Source organism: Vulpes vulpes, chromosome 16 (genome assembly GCF_048418805.1).
Source record: "Vulpes vulpes isolate BD-2025 chromosome 16, VulVul3, whole genome shotgun sequence".
In the NCBI taxonomy this organism is placed as follows: Eukaryota; Metazoa; Chordata; class Mammalia; order Carnivora; family Canidae; genus Vulpes; species Vulpes vulpes.
The window spans coordinates 18254993-18269918 of NC_132795.1; the positions used below are offsets into that span (position 1 = coordinate 18254993).

Consider the following 14926-nt stretch of genomic DNA (forward strand, 5'->3'; position numbering starts at 1 on the left):
CTGAGAGCAGGGACTAATGCGGTTTTGTTCATCATTGCACACACAGCAGCTAGCATAGTATCTCCTACGTGGCAAGTGCTTGGTGGTGCATGAATGAATGGATAAGTGAATGAATAAATAAATGAATATCAATTCCAAAGCTATTCATTTGTTGTTCATGCTACTAAAAGATCTCACTGGGTTGTAGACAGGGCATAAAGAAGCAAGTAGCCCCAAGCTGACTTTGGAACTTATAAGCAGACTCTAATTGTTCACTCTTCATTCCTCTTAAGAGCATTTGAATCACCTTGAACTACTACGAGATGAAAGATTTGACCAATCTGCTATTGCTTTTTAATTCTTTGGAGAGAAAAGTAAAATCTATTTCTTTGTACCACTGCAAAATGTGTGTCTAGATGAGATTATGTCTACTAGATTTCTGCTTTCCCTTTTAGTGTTAATAGAACTTTCCAAGTCAATATAATTTCACTTTGTTTGTGCCAGCCTCAAGAACATGGCTCAGAGTGGTGGGGAGGAGGGAATACAAAAATGTACCAAATAAGAAACAGCAGAAACACATTTTTTAATTTAGTGGTAGGTCACATTATTTAAATCCTTCAAATAGTCTGATATATATACCATCTAAGAGAGAGAATTGAGGACTTCAGAATGCTGGTTTGTTTTTCTTTAATGTCTCCATGGGCTTAGGAGCCTTTTTATAGTGTCCACGACTCCTTGGCCTTTTAGAGGGACCCTGACGCTTAGTGTCAAAAAAAAAAAACTCTGTGGCAGCCTGGACATTTCTGACAAGAGATCACCCAGATAAGATTAAAATCAAAATCCTCTTTTTCAAAGTGTTTCCATTTTATTTTCTCCTTCTAAAAGAATTCGCGGCCCAGATGCCACGACTATTTTACCTTCATTCAGTTGACACAAGTCATTTTGCCTTTCATCTTTCTCTGAGAACAGTAAGCCGCTCTTCTACTTTATCTACTAACAGGTAACTCCAAGCAGGTAATTTAAAATTTTAATGGTCTGATGAAACATTTTTCTTCATCTTAAAAAACACAATATCAAAAGAAGCAGTACAAACTCCATGGCATCAGCTGTGACATGGTGACAAAAGCCCAGTGCCAAGTGCTTGGGACTTTTCTGCAATTGTTCCCACTTTCAAAAAATAAATAAGTAATAAATTAATTTTTTTTAAAAAGCAAAACAAAACAAAACAACAAAAACAGAAAACAAACAAAGACCTTCTATTGGGTGTCTGATTTTTCTACCTTTTGGGTTTTTTAATATTCACTTGAATCATAACTTAATAAAAAATAATCGATGGGCCACTCACCTGTTAGGGCTTCAACTTGAAAGCAGAAGAGAAGGAAATACCAGAGGTCTGACTTCATGTTTGCTGAAAACAGATGCAATCCCCTCCAGTGTTCAAAGCTGACAGTGAATTCATGTTCTCAACTGTTTTCTATTTGCTGGAAAGGAAGTGGGTTTTGTGAGGGTTTATGTAGTGTCACACTTACCATTAAGGCAAGGAGGTGTCTTGCGATTGATGTCAGTGGCGATAGGAGCGGCATTATGGTTTACGGGGGGTTCAGCTTAATCCATGGATTGCTGATAATTTTGAAAACAGAGGGAAACTTTACCCTCATTCTGGTTCCAATAAAACAAGAGAAAGAGACCATGCCTATTTTCAGAACCATCCCACTCCACCGAATCAATGGTTACTGGGGAATAACAAACTCTAAAAATAGCCACATGACAAATAACATGTTTTTGACACCTATCTTCTGCTATTTGCTCCAGAGATAGAAAGCCTTTGAAACAGGATAAGAAATAAAGGGAATTCTTACAGAAATTGAAATGCAGATTTATCTGAAAGAAGAGCAACACAGAAATCAGAGAAATATTTACATCACATTCACTGTAGATGGTAATTCTCCAAATGATGCAATCTATTTTAATCCAACCTAAACTCTGTTCTGCATATTACAGAAAAGTCTGTAGAAACCAGGAATTCTGTACCTATAGCTTCAGATGAAAACAAAAAAGCTGAAAAGCCTACCCATGGTCTCCATCTCTGCAGGGCAATAGAACAGACAATAACAACAATAGTAATAATAATATAAATAAGTAGATTTGTATGTACATAAGTGTTTATATGAAATATTCATCTTAATGTAAAGTGTACATAAAATTAAGTGTAAAATAATATATATTATGTATAGAATAGAATATAGCTAATATTATATTAACCTGGATTATTAGTGTATGTGTATTTATATTATGTTTTATACATATGGTAATTCATTTAACTCTCCTAACCATTCTATGAGGTGGAGACATTCTATGAGGTGGGGAAATTAGTATTTCCCATTTTACAGATAAGAAAAACCGAGGCATGAGTTGTAAAGTGCTGGCACAAGTCAAATAGCAGGTGGGAATGCTAGGATTTGAAGAGTATGGTTCCAGAGTTCTCACTCTTAACCAAAACAGGTAGAGCCACTCAAGCCAACCATCTAAAAGTCTGAACCAGCTTCTAAGATGCTGGATCCAGGGTTTATGGGGAAGACAGGGTAAGACCAACTATCAACCTGCAGAGGAGATATTCAGGTGAGAAGCTGAAATCAGGAGGTCAGGGCAACCAAGGTTTCAGTCCAATGTCCAGGCTCTGAAGTAGAATCCGGATTTGGGGCTCTAGAAGAGCAATATGGGATACTGGACCAGAGCCAAGGGGTTCCAAAGATAACGTAGGAGGCTGATCCTGCAGTGATTCCATTACATCTCTGTTTCCCCAGTGACCTTTTTTAGGCTCCTAGGCCTCAATAGTGTAAAAGACGCTATTTGAGGTGTTGAGCTAACTTGAGAGAAATACTGGGCCACCAAGACCACTGGGAACCTGTTACCCTGATTTCCTTCTTTTCCCTTCCACTGTGATCCCTGACAGCATCAAGAGGAAATGCCTCCAGATCCATTGTTATCGTACTTGAATCCTTTTTCAGCAAAAATGGAGGCAGTGTAGAATAATTGACTTTTTCTAACTTTGCTGTGGCCTAGCTCTGGAACTAAGTCTGGAGAGCTCTTACTTCATCCAATAAAAATTACCACAAATTCTAGAGCTCAGATATAGTTCTGCAGAGGACAATAGGGCAGGAATCTAATAATGAACATTTATTGAGTACATACCAATATGCCGGACACTGTGCTTCACATGAATGATCTCTTCCATGTTCACAACTACTCTGTGACAGAGATCTCATTATTATTCCCATTTCACAATGAGAAAACTGAGCGTTAGAGTGATTAAGTAATGAGTCCAAGCTCACATGGTCAATAAGTAATAGAGTCAGGTCAAACCCAGACAATGAAACCAAATTCCATGGGCACCTTGGTGGCTCAGTTAAACAACCAACTCTGGATTTCAGCTCAGGTCATGATCTCAGAGCCCTTGGATGGAGCCCCACAGTGGGCTCCCCACTCAGTGGGAAATCTATTTCAGGACCCTCTACCTGTCTCTCTGCCCCTCCCCCTTCTCACTCTGTCTCTCTCTGTCTCTGTCTCTCTCTCAAAGAGATAGATAAACAAATCTTAAAAACAAACAAGAAAGAAACTGAATTCCACACTCTTAATTATCACACTATATTCACACGCTAGTCTTCATTTATCTGGCCAGAAATTACTGGCCAATGTGAATTGGGGGCCTCTTATTTTGGTGGAAGAAGGGTACTTAGATCCTAGATGAAGTTCTAAAAATATTCTAATGCAAAAGAGTTTTCCTAATAAAATTTAGGTGCAATTTCTATCTCAAGGGGCAAAAACACATGTGATGGTATGGCTTGGCTTTAGTTCAACTAGGTAGGCATACTTATTTGTTCTGAATCTGTTTGCTTTTCCCCAACCAACACAATTCTGTTTGTAAGACACTTACAGTGATAACTGATGTTGAAGGGGAGCAGGCCTTACTTCAACGTAAATGTACTTTATGTCAAAGACCGCTATGAGTGATCCTGTCCGCACCACCTCTTCTCAAAAATCTCAGTTAAGAATATGATTACTTGTGGTTTTAAATATTCAGAACTACTGTTCATGTGCTTGGAAAATAAACTGGGCAACAATTTCCGTTCACACCACAGGAAGCACTTTTTGTTTGCTTTTTTTTTTTTTTTTTTTTTTCATTTTTTTCATTCCATGACTTAAGAGGGTTTTGATTTGTGTGTGCAGATGCCTGGGGTGAGGGCGGGGAATGGAAAATCTGTTACATTAAAAATGGGATGTTTATTATTCCTTGCTTTGCGGGCACCAGCCTTGGCGATGCTGTGGGCTTGCTTTTTTTGAAGTTCCACAGGTGAATATCTTTCTTTTGCTTTGCTTGAAACTTTACTGAAGGCAATACTTGCGTGTGGAGAAGAACCACTGAGCTCAAACAATGGGGTTTTTAAAAAGCACCTGCAAAGTTATCTGTGCTTCACCTCAACTTGGTTTGCCACTCAAGTTGAAAAGCATTGAAAGAGAAGTGTTCACCCTAATCAGGATGGGTTCTCCTCCTAGCTTCTCTCTGTTGTTGAGTGGCACCACCCTCCAGTCTCTAAATCATCCAGGAACCTGTGGTCAGCCCCTTCTCCCCCTCAGGAATTCACCACTGAGCCCTATTATCTTACTTCCTGGCTGTCTGCCATGTTGTTTTTCTTCTTTTCTTGTCAGGATCACTGCTTTAGACCAGGTCTCCACCATCTCTCCTGATTTTTCTGTCTCTACACCTGCCCCGTTTCTGTCTCCACACTCCAACAAGAGTTAAGTAATCTTTGTAAAATGTAAATCTAATTCACCCTGCTTCCCTGCTTAGTACCCTCCATTGGCTTCCTGTTAGTCTTAGATAAGGCCCAAACTCGTTCTAAGCTGTTTTACAATAGGGTCCCAATTTAGCCTCATTTCTTGCTGCATTTGCTCTCTTCCTTCTGCTTCAAATGCTTCAGCCATGTTGAATGATGTTGTGTTCTACACATTCCCTAAGCTACTCTTCCTCCCATTGCTGGGGGCCCTCTTCTTGTCCCTACTCTCTTTTCTCGCTACCCTAGCCTCCATTCTCCAGCATGAATCCTACCATTTTTCAAGCCTTTGCTTACAAACCCATAAACTCATCAAATAAGCCCTTTCCTCATCCATTTACTACCAACCATTTCCATAACTAGAGTCCGAAGAAGATGGCTTCTTTGCATCAGTAATGCTTTGCATCTGTAATGCTCAACACAATGCCTGGGGCATAGTAGATGCTTCATCACTATTTGTTGAATGAATGGGTGTTTGAAGAATCCTTAATTTTTGAATGAACACTATTACCTCAGGAACAATCACCAATTAACACTTTGTTCTTTGAATCATAATTTGAGAGCAGAAAATTATCAAGATGTTTGTATTTCACATTGAAATTAATTCAATAAATATAATTAATCTGATTTATCTCTTATTTGACCATTTGTCCATCTCTAAACCAACAAAAGCACATTCTATTTTAACAAAATAATTTCTCATTTAAGTTATTAATTCATGAAGCTGAGAAAACTAATTGCACATTTCCAAGTATAGTGAAAACAGTCAGTGTAAGATGTGACTATCTAGTGATTTATTGATATTTTTAGCAAAAATAGCCCAACTTAGTCACTTTGGCAAACAAGACCTTCATCCTGATGAGTGCCATTGCTCAAAATATCATAAAGCACTCCCTGGATCTCATTCCCTTCAGCCCCTCCAGGGTTCTTGTCCCCTCAGTTCCATCTTTCGCCCCTGGACCACCTTCCTATAGCTCCCTCCCTTTCATTTAAAAACATGCTAGGATCTCTCCAGTCCTTAATACATACAAACACATTTCCTCAGACCCCGCAACCCCTGCCATCTGTTGCTCTTTCTTCTTTCTTAGGAAGAAGATGTCCACGCTCAGTCTCTACTCATCACTACTTCCTAGATGTTCTTGAATCCACTGTAGATTGATTTTTATCTCTATCATTCCATTGAAACTCCTTTTCCTGGGCCCACCCACGAGCTCCTTAATACCAACTCCAACCAACACTCTCATTCTTCTCTTCTTTGACATCTCTGCATCATTTGATGCTATATATACTCCTTTATGTCATACATACTTTATCTTGAAATAGTACCACCCATTCCTGATTGAGTTATCACAGCCAAGAACCATTAAACTCTAGACTATTTAACATATGTTTAACCTATTCTGTGTTGAATAAAGTCTAACACTCAGAAGGAAACCTTTAGCCTCCTAACTTCAAACATTTCATTGAAGCCCTTCATTTTCCCCATATACAGTCAAAATCATTCCTGTCTTCTTTTTAACACTCATCATCTCTAGACCCCTTCCAGCTTGGACTTTTTTGCCAGTTCTTCCTACGTCTCTGTTCTCCTAAGTGTTGACGTTGATATTCCCCAGAATTGAAGCTTCAGTCCTCTGCTTTCCTTCTATATACACCACCTAAGTGATTAAGCAGATAACACCATGTCAATCAGAAAATTACATGGGTTAAAATACATGCCCCATGTTTCTTCTGCGGCTCTTAATGTGATTATGAAAGCTATCAAAACAAATGTTTGAACCATAATAGCATTGCTGAAATGAATACATAATCTTCCCCAAAAGACTGAAACTCAAAAGACTCACAAGCTCATATGCGTACAGGGGTCAGACAGATGGAACAAATGAATGAAAGGGACCTGGTATGAGGCAATAGGGAGTGGTGGAAACTGGGGCAAGTTCAAGAGCACATAGGAGTAGCAGCTGATTAGATCCCCCTATAGGCTGCTACAATTGAATAGGAGTCCAATATAGCTATACCTGCTGGATTTTTCCAAATACGTTTCCGAGTCTAGCTGTGGGGAAATATTCTGATTTTTAAATTTTGCAACTTATTTTAAAAATTTAAAATAAAGTGTGAGCCAGCACTAAAGGAGGCAGAAAAAATATTTAAAGATCCAATCAGTTTGGCCACAGACTATCAATTTTTAACCTCCGCTTTAAAAGATAACTCTCATTTGGCAATACATACACATACACATGCATATGCAGTAAGAAGACTCTTGTTCTAGACCTTACTTCATCGTTTACCAGCTGTGTGGCTCCAAGCAAGACCCCTGACTTCTTTAAACAGAAGTTTACTTTTTATAACCTCAGAGGATTCTTGTGAGGGTCAAAAACTAATGGATTTGAAAGCTCTTAAGAACTATTTCATGCTACCAAAAATCCAATTACTACATATAGCATTTAAATTTCATGACTTTTTTTCCACAAATTTCTGATATTTTAAAAATACTTCATTATATTTGACACATCTCAAATTTTAAACACAGGATCAAGATTGGTGACCCTCTTTTTCTGAAAACATGGCAATTATCATTGACCTTTTTTGGGTGGCTACTCAGAGTAAGATTTTAATAACTTCTTCCCAGTAATTAATGCATTTTTGGGATGTAAAATAACTTCAAGCTTACAAAATTTATTCCATTGTAAAATTGTTTCTTTCTTTCTTTCTTTCTTTCTTTCTTTCCTAGCACCCTAAGGGCAAAGGTAGCTAAAATACAATACTGGAATTTGGTAGAAATTATGGAGGTTAAGTCAAATTACATTAGGTTTCTTGGGTTGTGCTTTGTGTGAACGGATGACACCTACTGGCATAAACTGAAAATCTGCTTTTTCTTTTTAAGAAGAAAAATGTTCATCTTTTAAGCCAGAAAAAAGAAAAAAACACATCTTGCAGAGTCCCACACTGTCAATTACACTAGTATAATTACTAGAGGTACAAGTCAAAGATTCCATGGAATCATAAGAAAATGTTCATGATACAATTAGTGGAAAAAGCAAGTTATATGTATTACATATATATGAAGTTAATGTTTAAATTTTTATATGAAAATTTATGAATAAAAAATATAAAGCATATATAAAAAAATTGAAATAATAGGCACCAGAAATTAATTTGCTTGTACAACAAATGTTTGTTTTTCCTTTGTGCTTTTCTGCACTTTTGAAATCTTTTCCTGTGACCATGTATCATTCTCATAATGGGAATAACTAAACACTGTACATGTGTGTTCAATACTTTTTTTTTCTTTAGTAAAAGTCTTATGAAATTATCTTAAGCATAAGGAAGCAAAATACCTAAAGGACAAAAGTGATTAGATAGCTTCATAATGAGATTTACATTTTGGCCCAATGAAACCTCTGATTTGCTCTTCTTTTTAAAAAATATCTATTGTTACCTAATTATTTTCCAAATGAACCTGAAAATCATTGTCAAATGTTCACAAGTTCTTTCTGTCCAACATCTTCACACCTCAAATCCTATTGGGATTTTGAGTCAATACAGTATTGAGTGCCCAGACCTCTATTTTTACTCCTTCTAATCCCAGGGTGACCCTACAGCCTAGTAATTCATAGCTTTCATTAACCATTTTATTTTAAAAGTCCAATGAAAATTTAGCACATATAAATAATCTCATGTTTTTTAATCAATGTCCATCTTTATTTCCTAAGCACTATTTCGTGTCCTAAGGAGACATTCGTGGCTACAGGAAATTAACATGTAACAAGAGTTTTCCCCAGTCTTGAGTGCACTCAAGAAGAGAAGGACAAGGATCTTGCAAAGGCTATGGTGATCACCAGGAGATTAAATGAGTGATGATAACTAAGGCAAATGAGTAGCTGTTTTAGATTCATGATAGGGCAAGAATAATCAGAGATAGCTGAAAAGTTAAAAGAAGAAGATAGAGCAGAATGTCTTGATGATTAAGGTAGGTAAAAGATAATAAAAGACAGAAAATGTGTTAATTTACACTTGTATGGCATGGTACAGGTAACATGACACCTACACATACACTGTCAGTTAAAGACCAATGATTTGCACAGAACAGTTATTATCATTCCCATATTGTAGGAATGGAAATCTGAGTCTTAGAGAAGTTGAATATTTTGTCCAAATTAGCCCAGAGTCAAAATCAGAACTCCTATAATACTTGCTTCAGATTAGTGCTCTTACAAGTGTCAGAAAGAGAGAAACTTTTTTGAGAGTTCAAATAAGTAAAAAGTTTAAAGATAGAATTTGAGTAACAAATTATAAAGATTGATTTATTACATACATATTAAACTTTTTGTCTACTAGAGAATATATCTTTTTCCGAAGAAAAATCTGGAATACTTATAAAAAAATATTGTGTATTGACTCAAAGCCTCAATATAATTCAAAAGCAGAAAATATACACTTTCCTTGATCACTATGAAATTAAAAACTAGTAAGAAAAGTTTAAGTGTTAAAACTGTCTACTTGAAAATTTCAAAAATCACTCTCTAAAATAATTCTGATCAGAGTAATAGTAAATTGCAATTATAGACTACTTGGGGAAAATGATGATAAAACACAACTTACACAAACATATTTGATGTGGTCAAAGCTATTATTGGCAAAAAATGCATTCATATAATTTGTTTTTTCTTATTAAATAATAAAATAAGACTAATGAACTAATCAAGTAGATGGAGATAAAAAATACAAAAATAAAAACTAAGTCTTTAAAAAATAGAGACATAGAATTAATATGTTTACAAAGAAAAAATAGTGAATTAGAAAACAAATTATACATAATAAAAGTTCTATTTTTATTTTAAAAATCATTAACTTGAGCAAGTCTATCTTTGTATGAGGGAAAGAAAATATACATGCACAATATTAGAAGAAAAGAAAAATACTGATGAGATATTTTAATTTTTTAAAAAATACAACATCTAATATCATGTACCTTTTTTTTTTAATTTTTATTTATTTATGATAGTCACACACAGAGAGAGAGAGAGAGGCAGAGACACAGGCAGAGGGAGAAGCAGGCTCCATGCACCGGGAGCCTGATGTGGGATTCGATCCCGGGTCTCCAGGATCGCGCCCTGGGCCAAAGGCAGGCGCCAAACCGCTGCGCCACCCAGGGATCCCTATCATGTACCTTTTTAAAATATGTTTGCAATGGCCAATCTTCTGGGACATAAAAAATTGAAACAAATAGAAAACTGAATAGACTAATAACCTTTGAAGAAAAAAATAAAGATGGAACCAAGAAACTAGCCCAAACAAAAGAGCTGAACCCAGACTATTCTACAAGTGAGTGGTTCAATTATTTTCAAAAAGTAGATAACTCCCATGCTATCTAAACTATTCCAGACCACTAGAAGTAAAGATTGAAAACATAGTTTATTTTGTGAAACTGAAATAATGCTAAAAAATAACAAAGTTAACTCAAAGAAGATCCATAGGCCAATTTTGTTTTTGAATATAGATACAAACATTCTAAATTAAATACTAAAAAATCTAATTCAGTGGCTTTTTTTTTAAAGAATTATTCATTTATTTGAGAGAGAGAGAGAGAGAGTGAACATGATCAGAGGGAGAGGCAGAGGGACAGAGAATCCCAAACAGACTCCCCACTGAGTGCAGAGCCTGACCCGGGGCTTGATCCCAGGATCCCAAGATCATGAGCTGAGCTGAAATCAAGAGTCAGACACTTAATTGACTGATGCCCCTCATTAGGTGACTTATTAAGAGAATAAAGTGCCAAATAAGATTTAATTCCAAAACGCGAGAATTGCTTAATATTAAGAAATCTATGTCTCATAAACTTAAAGGGGATAAATATGCAATCATCTCAATGGATACTGAGAAGACCTTCAATAAATTCAGCACCTATACATGGTTTTTAAAAAGAAAACTCTACTAATGTATCAGAACTGGAAGGATACTTCTTAACCTGATGAAAAGTTTCTATCTCATACCACTAGACATTATCATGCTTAATTATGAAGGGATCTTCCAAGGTTTGGAGGAAGGTACTATTCCCATTGTTTTTCAATATTCAGAAAGATAATTAAAAGAAGTAATGATATTATACATTTTTTTAAGTGGAGAAACAGGGGCACCTGGGTGACAGTTGGTTACACATCTGCTGCCTTCAGCTCAGGTCATGGTCTCAGGATCCTAGGATTGAGACCTGCATCAGGCTTTCTGCTCTGTGGGGAGTCTGCTTCTCTGTCTCCTTCTACTCCTCCTGTTTGTTCACTCTCTCTCGCTCTCTCTCTCTCTCTCAAATAAATAAAATCTTAACTGTTTCTCTTTTTTCTTGTTATCAGATATGTGTCCTGAAGTAGTTGATTATCAAGAAAATTCAAGAGAATGAGCTGAAAAGGTTCATTCTAATTAGTAAGTTTATGATTAATATATTTAGTAAGGCAGCCAAAAGCAAAATAAATACAAGAAAAGCTGGTAGCTTTCTATATGTCAGGGAAAAAAATGGTTAGAAAAGTATAAGGGGAAAATAGCAGTACGTATACACAGTCTATATTAAGAAAGCTATGTAACTTACCAAGGGCTATAACAAAAGATGTGAATAAATGGAGAGGCACACAATATTTCTGAATGGAAAGATTCCACCCAATAAAAATATCAGTTTCTCCAAATGAACTTATAATGTTTTTCCAACAAAATACCAACTGGATTTTTGATCTTTGAAACTTCTTACCAAATTATTCTAGAATTCTTTTGAAAAAATAAGTTGAAAATAACCAAAACAATTAGTGGACTAGAATATGGAATGCCAAAGTGGTTGAGCCCCAAGAATGAGTGTAAGAATTAGCTAAATTGAATCTGAAGTCCAGAAGCAAATCCACACCACATAAGAATTTTCAAAATGAATCTAGAGCAATCTATATATTCAATGCGATCTCTATCAGAATACCATCAACTTATTTCACAGAGTTGGAACAGATAATCCCAAATTTGCATGGAACCAGGAAAAAAAAAAAAACCTGAATAGCCAAAGGAATGTTGGAAAAGAGAATCAAAACTGGTAACATCTCAATTCTGGACTTCAAGCTCTATTACAAAGCTGTAATCATCAAGACAGCACGGTACTAGCATAAAAACAGTTGCACAGATCGATCGAGTAGAATAGAGACCCAGAGATGGACCCTCAAGTCTATGTTCAACTCACCTTTGACAAAGCAGGAAAGAATATCCAATGGAAAAAAGACAGTGTCTTCAACAAATGGTGTTGGGAAAATTGGACAGCCACATGCAGAAGAATGAAACTGGACCATTTCCTCACCCCATACACAAAAATAGACTCAAAATGGATGAAAGACCTAAATGTAAGATAGGAATCCATCAGAATCCTAGAGGAGAACACAGGCAACAACCTCTTTGAACTCAGCCACAGCAACTTCTTACGAGGCACATCTTCAAAGGCAAGAGAAACAAAGGCAAAAACGAACTGTTGGGATTTCATCAAGATAAGAAGCTTTTGCACAGCAAAGGAAACACTTGACAAAACCAAAAGACAAGGGGCACAATGGGAGAAGATATTTGCAAATGACACATTAGATAAAGGGCTAGTATCCAAGATCTAAAAAGAACTTATCAAACTCCACACCCAAAGAACAAATATTCCAACCAAGAAATGGCCAGAAGACATGAACAGACATATCTCCAAAAAAGATATACAAATCGCCAACAGACACATGAAAAATTGGTGAACATCACTCAGCATCAGGGAAGTATAAATCAAAGCCACAATGAGATACCACCTCAAACCAGTCAGAACAGCTAATATTAACAAGTTAGGAAACAACAGATGTTGGTGAGAATGCGGAGGAAGGGTAACCCCCATATACTGTTGGTGGGAATGCAAGTTGGTGTAGCCACTCTAGAAAACAGTATGGAGGTTCCTCAAAAAGTTGAAAATAGAGCTACCCTATGACCCAGCAATTGCACTACTTGAGTATTTACCCCAAAGACAAAAATGTAGTGATCTGAAAGGGCAGCAGCACCCCAATGTTTATAGCAACAATGTCCACAATTGCCAAATTATGGAAAGAGCCCAGATGTCCATCAATAGATGAATGGATAAAGATGATGTGGTGTGTGTGTGTGTGTGTGTGTGTATATATATATATACAATGAACTACTACTCAGCCAACAAAAAAAGAAATCTTGCCATTTGTAACAATGTGGATGGAAGTAAAGGATATTATGCTAAGCAAAATAAGTCAGTCAGAGAAAGACAATTAATTGATCTCACTCATATGTAGATTTAAGAAGCAAAACAGAGGATCATAGGGAAAGAGAGGAAAGAATAAAACAAGATGAAATCAAAGAGGGAAATAAACCATAAGAGATTTTTAATCATCAGAAACAGAGAGTTGCTGGAAGGGAGGGCAATGGGGAAATAGGATAACTGGGTGATGGCTATTAGGAAGGGCACGTGAGGTGCATTGGGTGGCTCACTGGTTGAGCATCTGCCTTTGGCTCAGGTCATGACCCCAGGGTCCTGAGATCAAGTCCCATATTGGGCTTCCCGCAGGGAGCTTGCTTCTCCTTCTGCCTATGTCTCTGTGTCACTCATGAATAAATAAATAACATCTTTAATAAAAAAAAAAAAAGCATGATGTGTTGAGCACTGAGTGTTATATAAGACTGAATTGCTGACCTCTACCTCTGAAACCAATAGTACATTATATGTTCATTAACTGAATTAAATTTATTTTTATTTTTATTTTTTTAACTTAAATTTTAAGGTAATGCATAAATATTTGCTAGCTTCTTTCTTAAGCTAGACAGTTTATTCTGTGAATGAATAGTTATGGTTGTCCTCTCCAATCACCTATATCAAAAGTCTATCATTCCTTTAGGATTTTTATTTACCAGTAATGAAATTATACTACCTAGTATGGCCAAATTAAAGAACACAGAGATTGTGATATTGCCTCTCCACATCTAAAACCAACCTTGTAAATTTAATTCTAAGATATTCTGGAATGACTGTGCATGAATTAGAGATAGATGTACTTGATAATAGAAAAATGTCTTAGCAGATAATTTTTAAGGCTTTAATATGAATGTATACATGCAAAATGTGTGAGTATATAATTTCATATAATATTTAATTATTCTATCCAGACCAATCATACCATTGTTTAGCCTGAATTGATTTCCTCTATGTCCTCCCTGTTTTCTCTATTGTCTACCAATTCCCTAAGAGTATCATGTAAAAATTAATTTCGAATAGAAAAATTAAATGATTCAGAAACTCAAAAGGAATTTAGCAAAATGATACATAAATTTAAGGTGTGGAGGAAATATGTATTTTTCATTACATATGTATTTCATTAAATAATATGTGAGGCTCTAACCTCACATAAAATGGCAAAAATAAATTCCTGATTCAAAACTAAATTTTAAAAAACCATAAAAGAATTTGGAGAAAATTTAGGATGAGAAAAGTATATCCTAACTGCTTAGAAGGATAATGTCCTTCATCGTTATTTCTCAGACATTCTCCTCATTGTAGTGTTATGTTTTTTAAATTAATAATCATATGTTAGAAAAAAATAATAAAGATACTTTTGGAAAAATACATAGATGACTACGTGCTTGATCTCAGGGTGAAGAAAGTATTTTAAACCTAAAAACAAAAGGAAAATAAGACATAAAAGGAAAAACCTTACTCTAATTCATAAAACTCAGATGTTCATGCATCAGAAATCTAAAGTTATGGCAGTTGAAGTTAAAGTTATGGCAACTGGTGGTTCAGTTGGTTGAGTGGCTGATTCTTGATTTCAGCTCAGGTCATGATCTCAGGGTCCTGGGATCGAGCCCCACATTGGGCTCCATACTCAGGTGGCTTGAAGATTTTCTTTCTCTCTCTTTCCCTCTGTCCCATGTGCGCATGCACTCTGTCTCTCAAATAAATAAATCTTTAAAAAAAAAAAATCTAAAGTTAAAGGTCAACAGTGAAGGCAGAAAAGATATTTGTAACTCTGATAGCAAAAGGCCAGTATTTTCAATGTATAAAACTTCTTACAAGTTATTCATGGTAAGATGAACACTTTAAAAAGTAGATAAAG

General features: G+C 35.9%; 1 protein-coding gene across 1 annotated transcript in view; it reads right to left on the minus strand.

Annotated features, from left to right (window-relative positions):
* Positions 1-14926, minus strand: part of ICOS (inducible T cell costimulator) — a 78213-nt gene that overhangs the window by 20470 nt on the left and 42817 nt on the right. Inside the window, exon 5 of the mRNA XM_072741265.1 lies at positions 1325-1460. Coding sequence (XP_072597366.1) covers positions 1325-1382 — 58 coding nt within the window. The 5' untranslated portion in view covers positions 1383-1460. The remainder of the gene's footprint in view (positions 1-1324; positions 1461-14926) is intronic.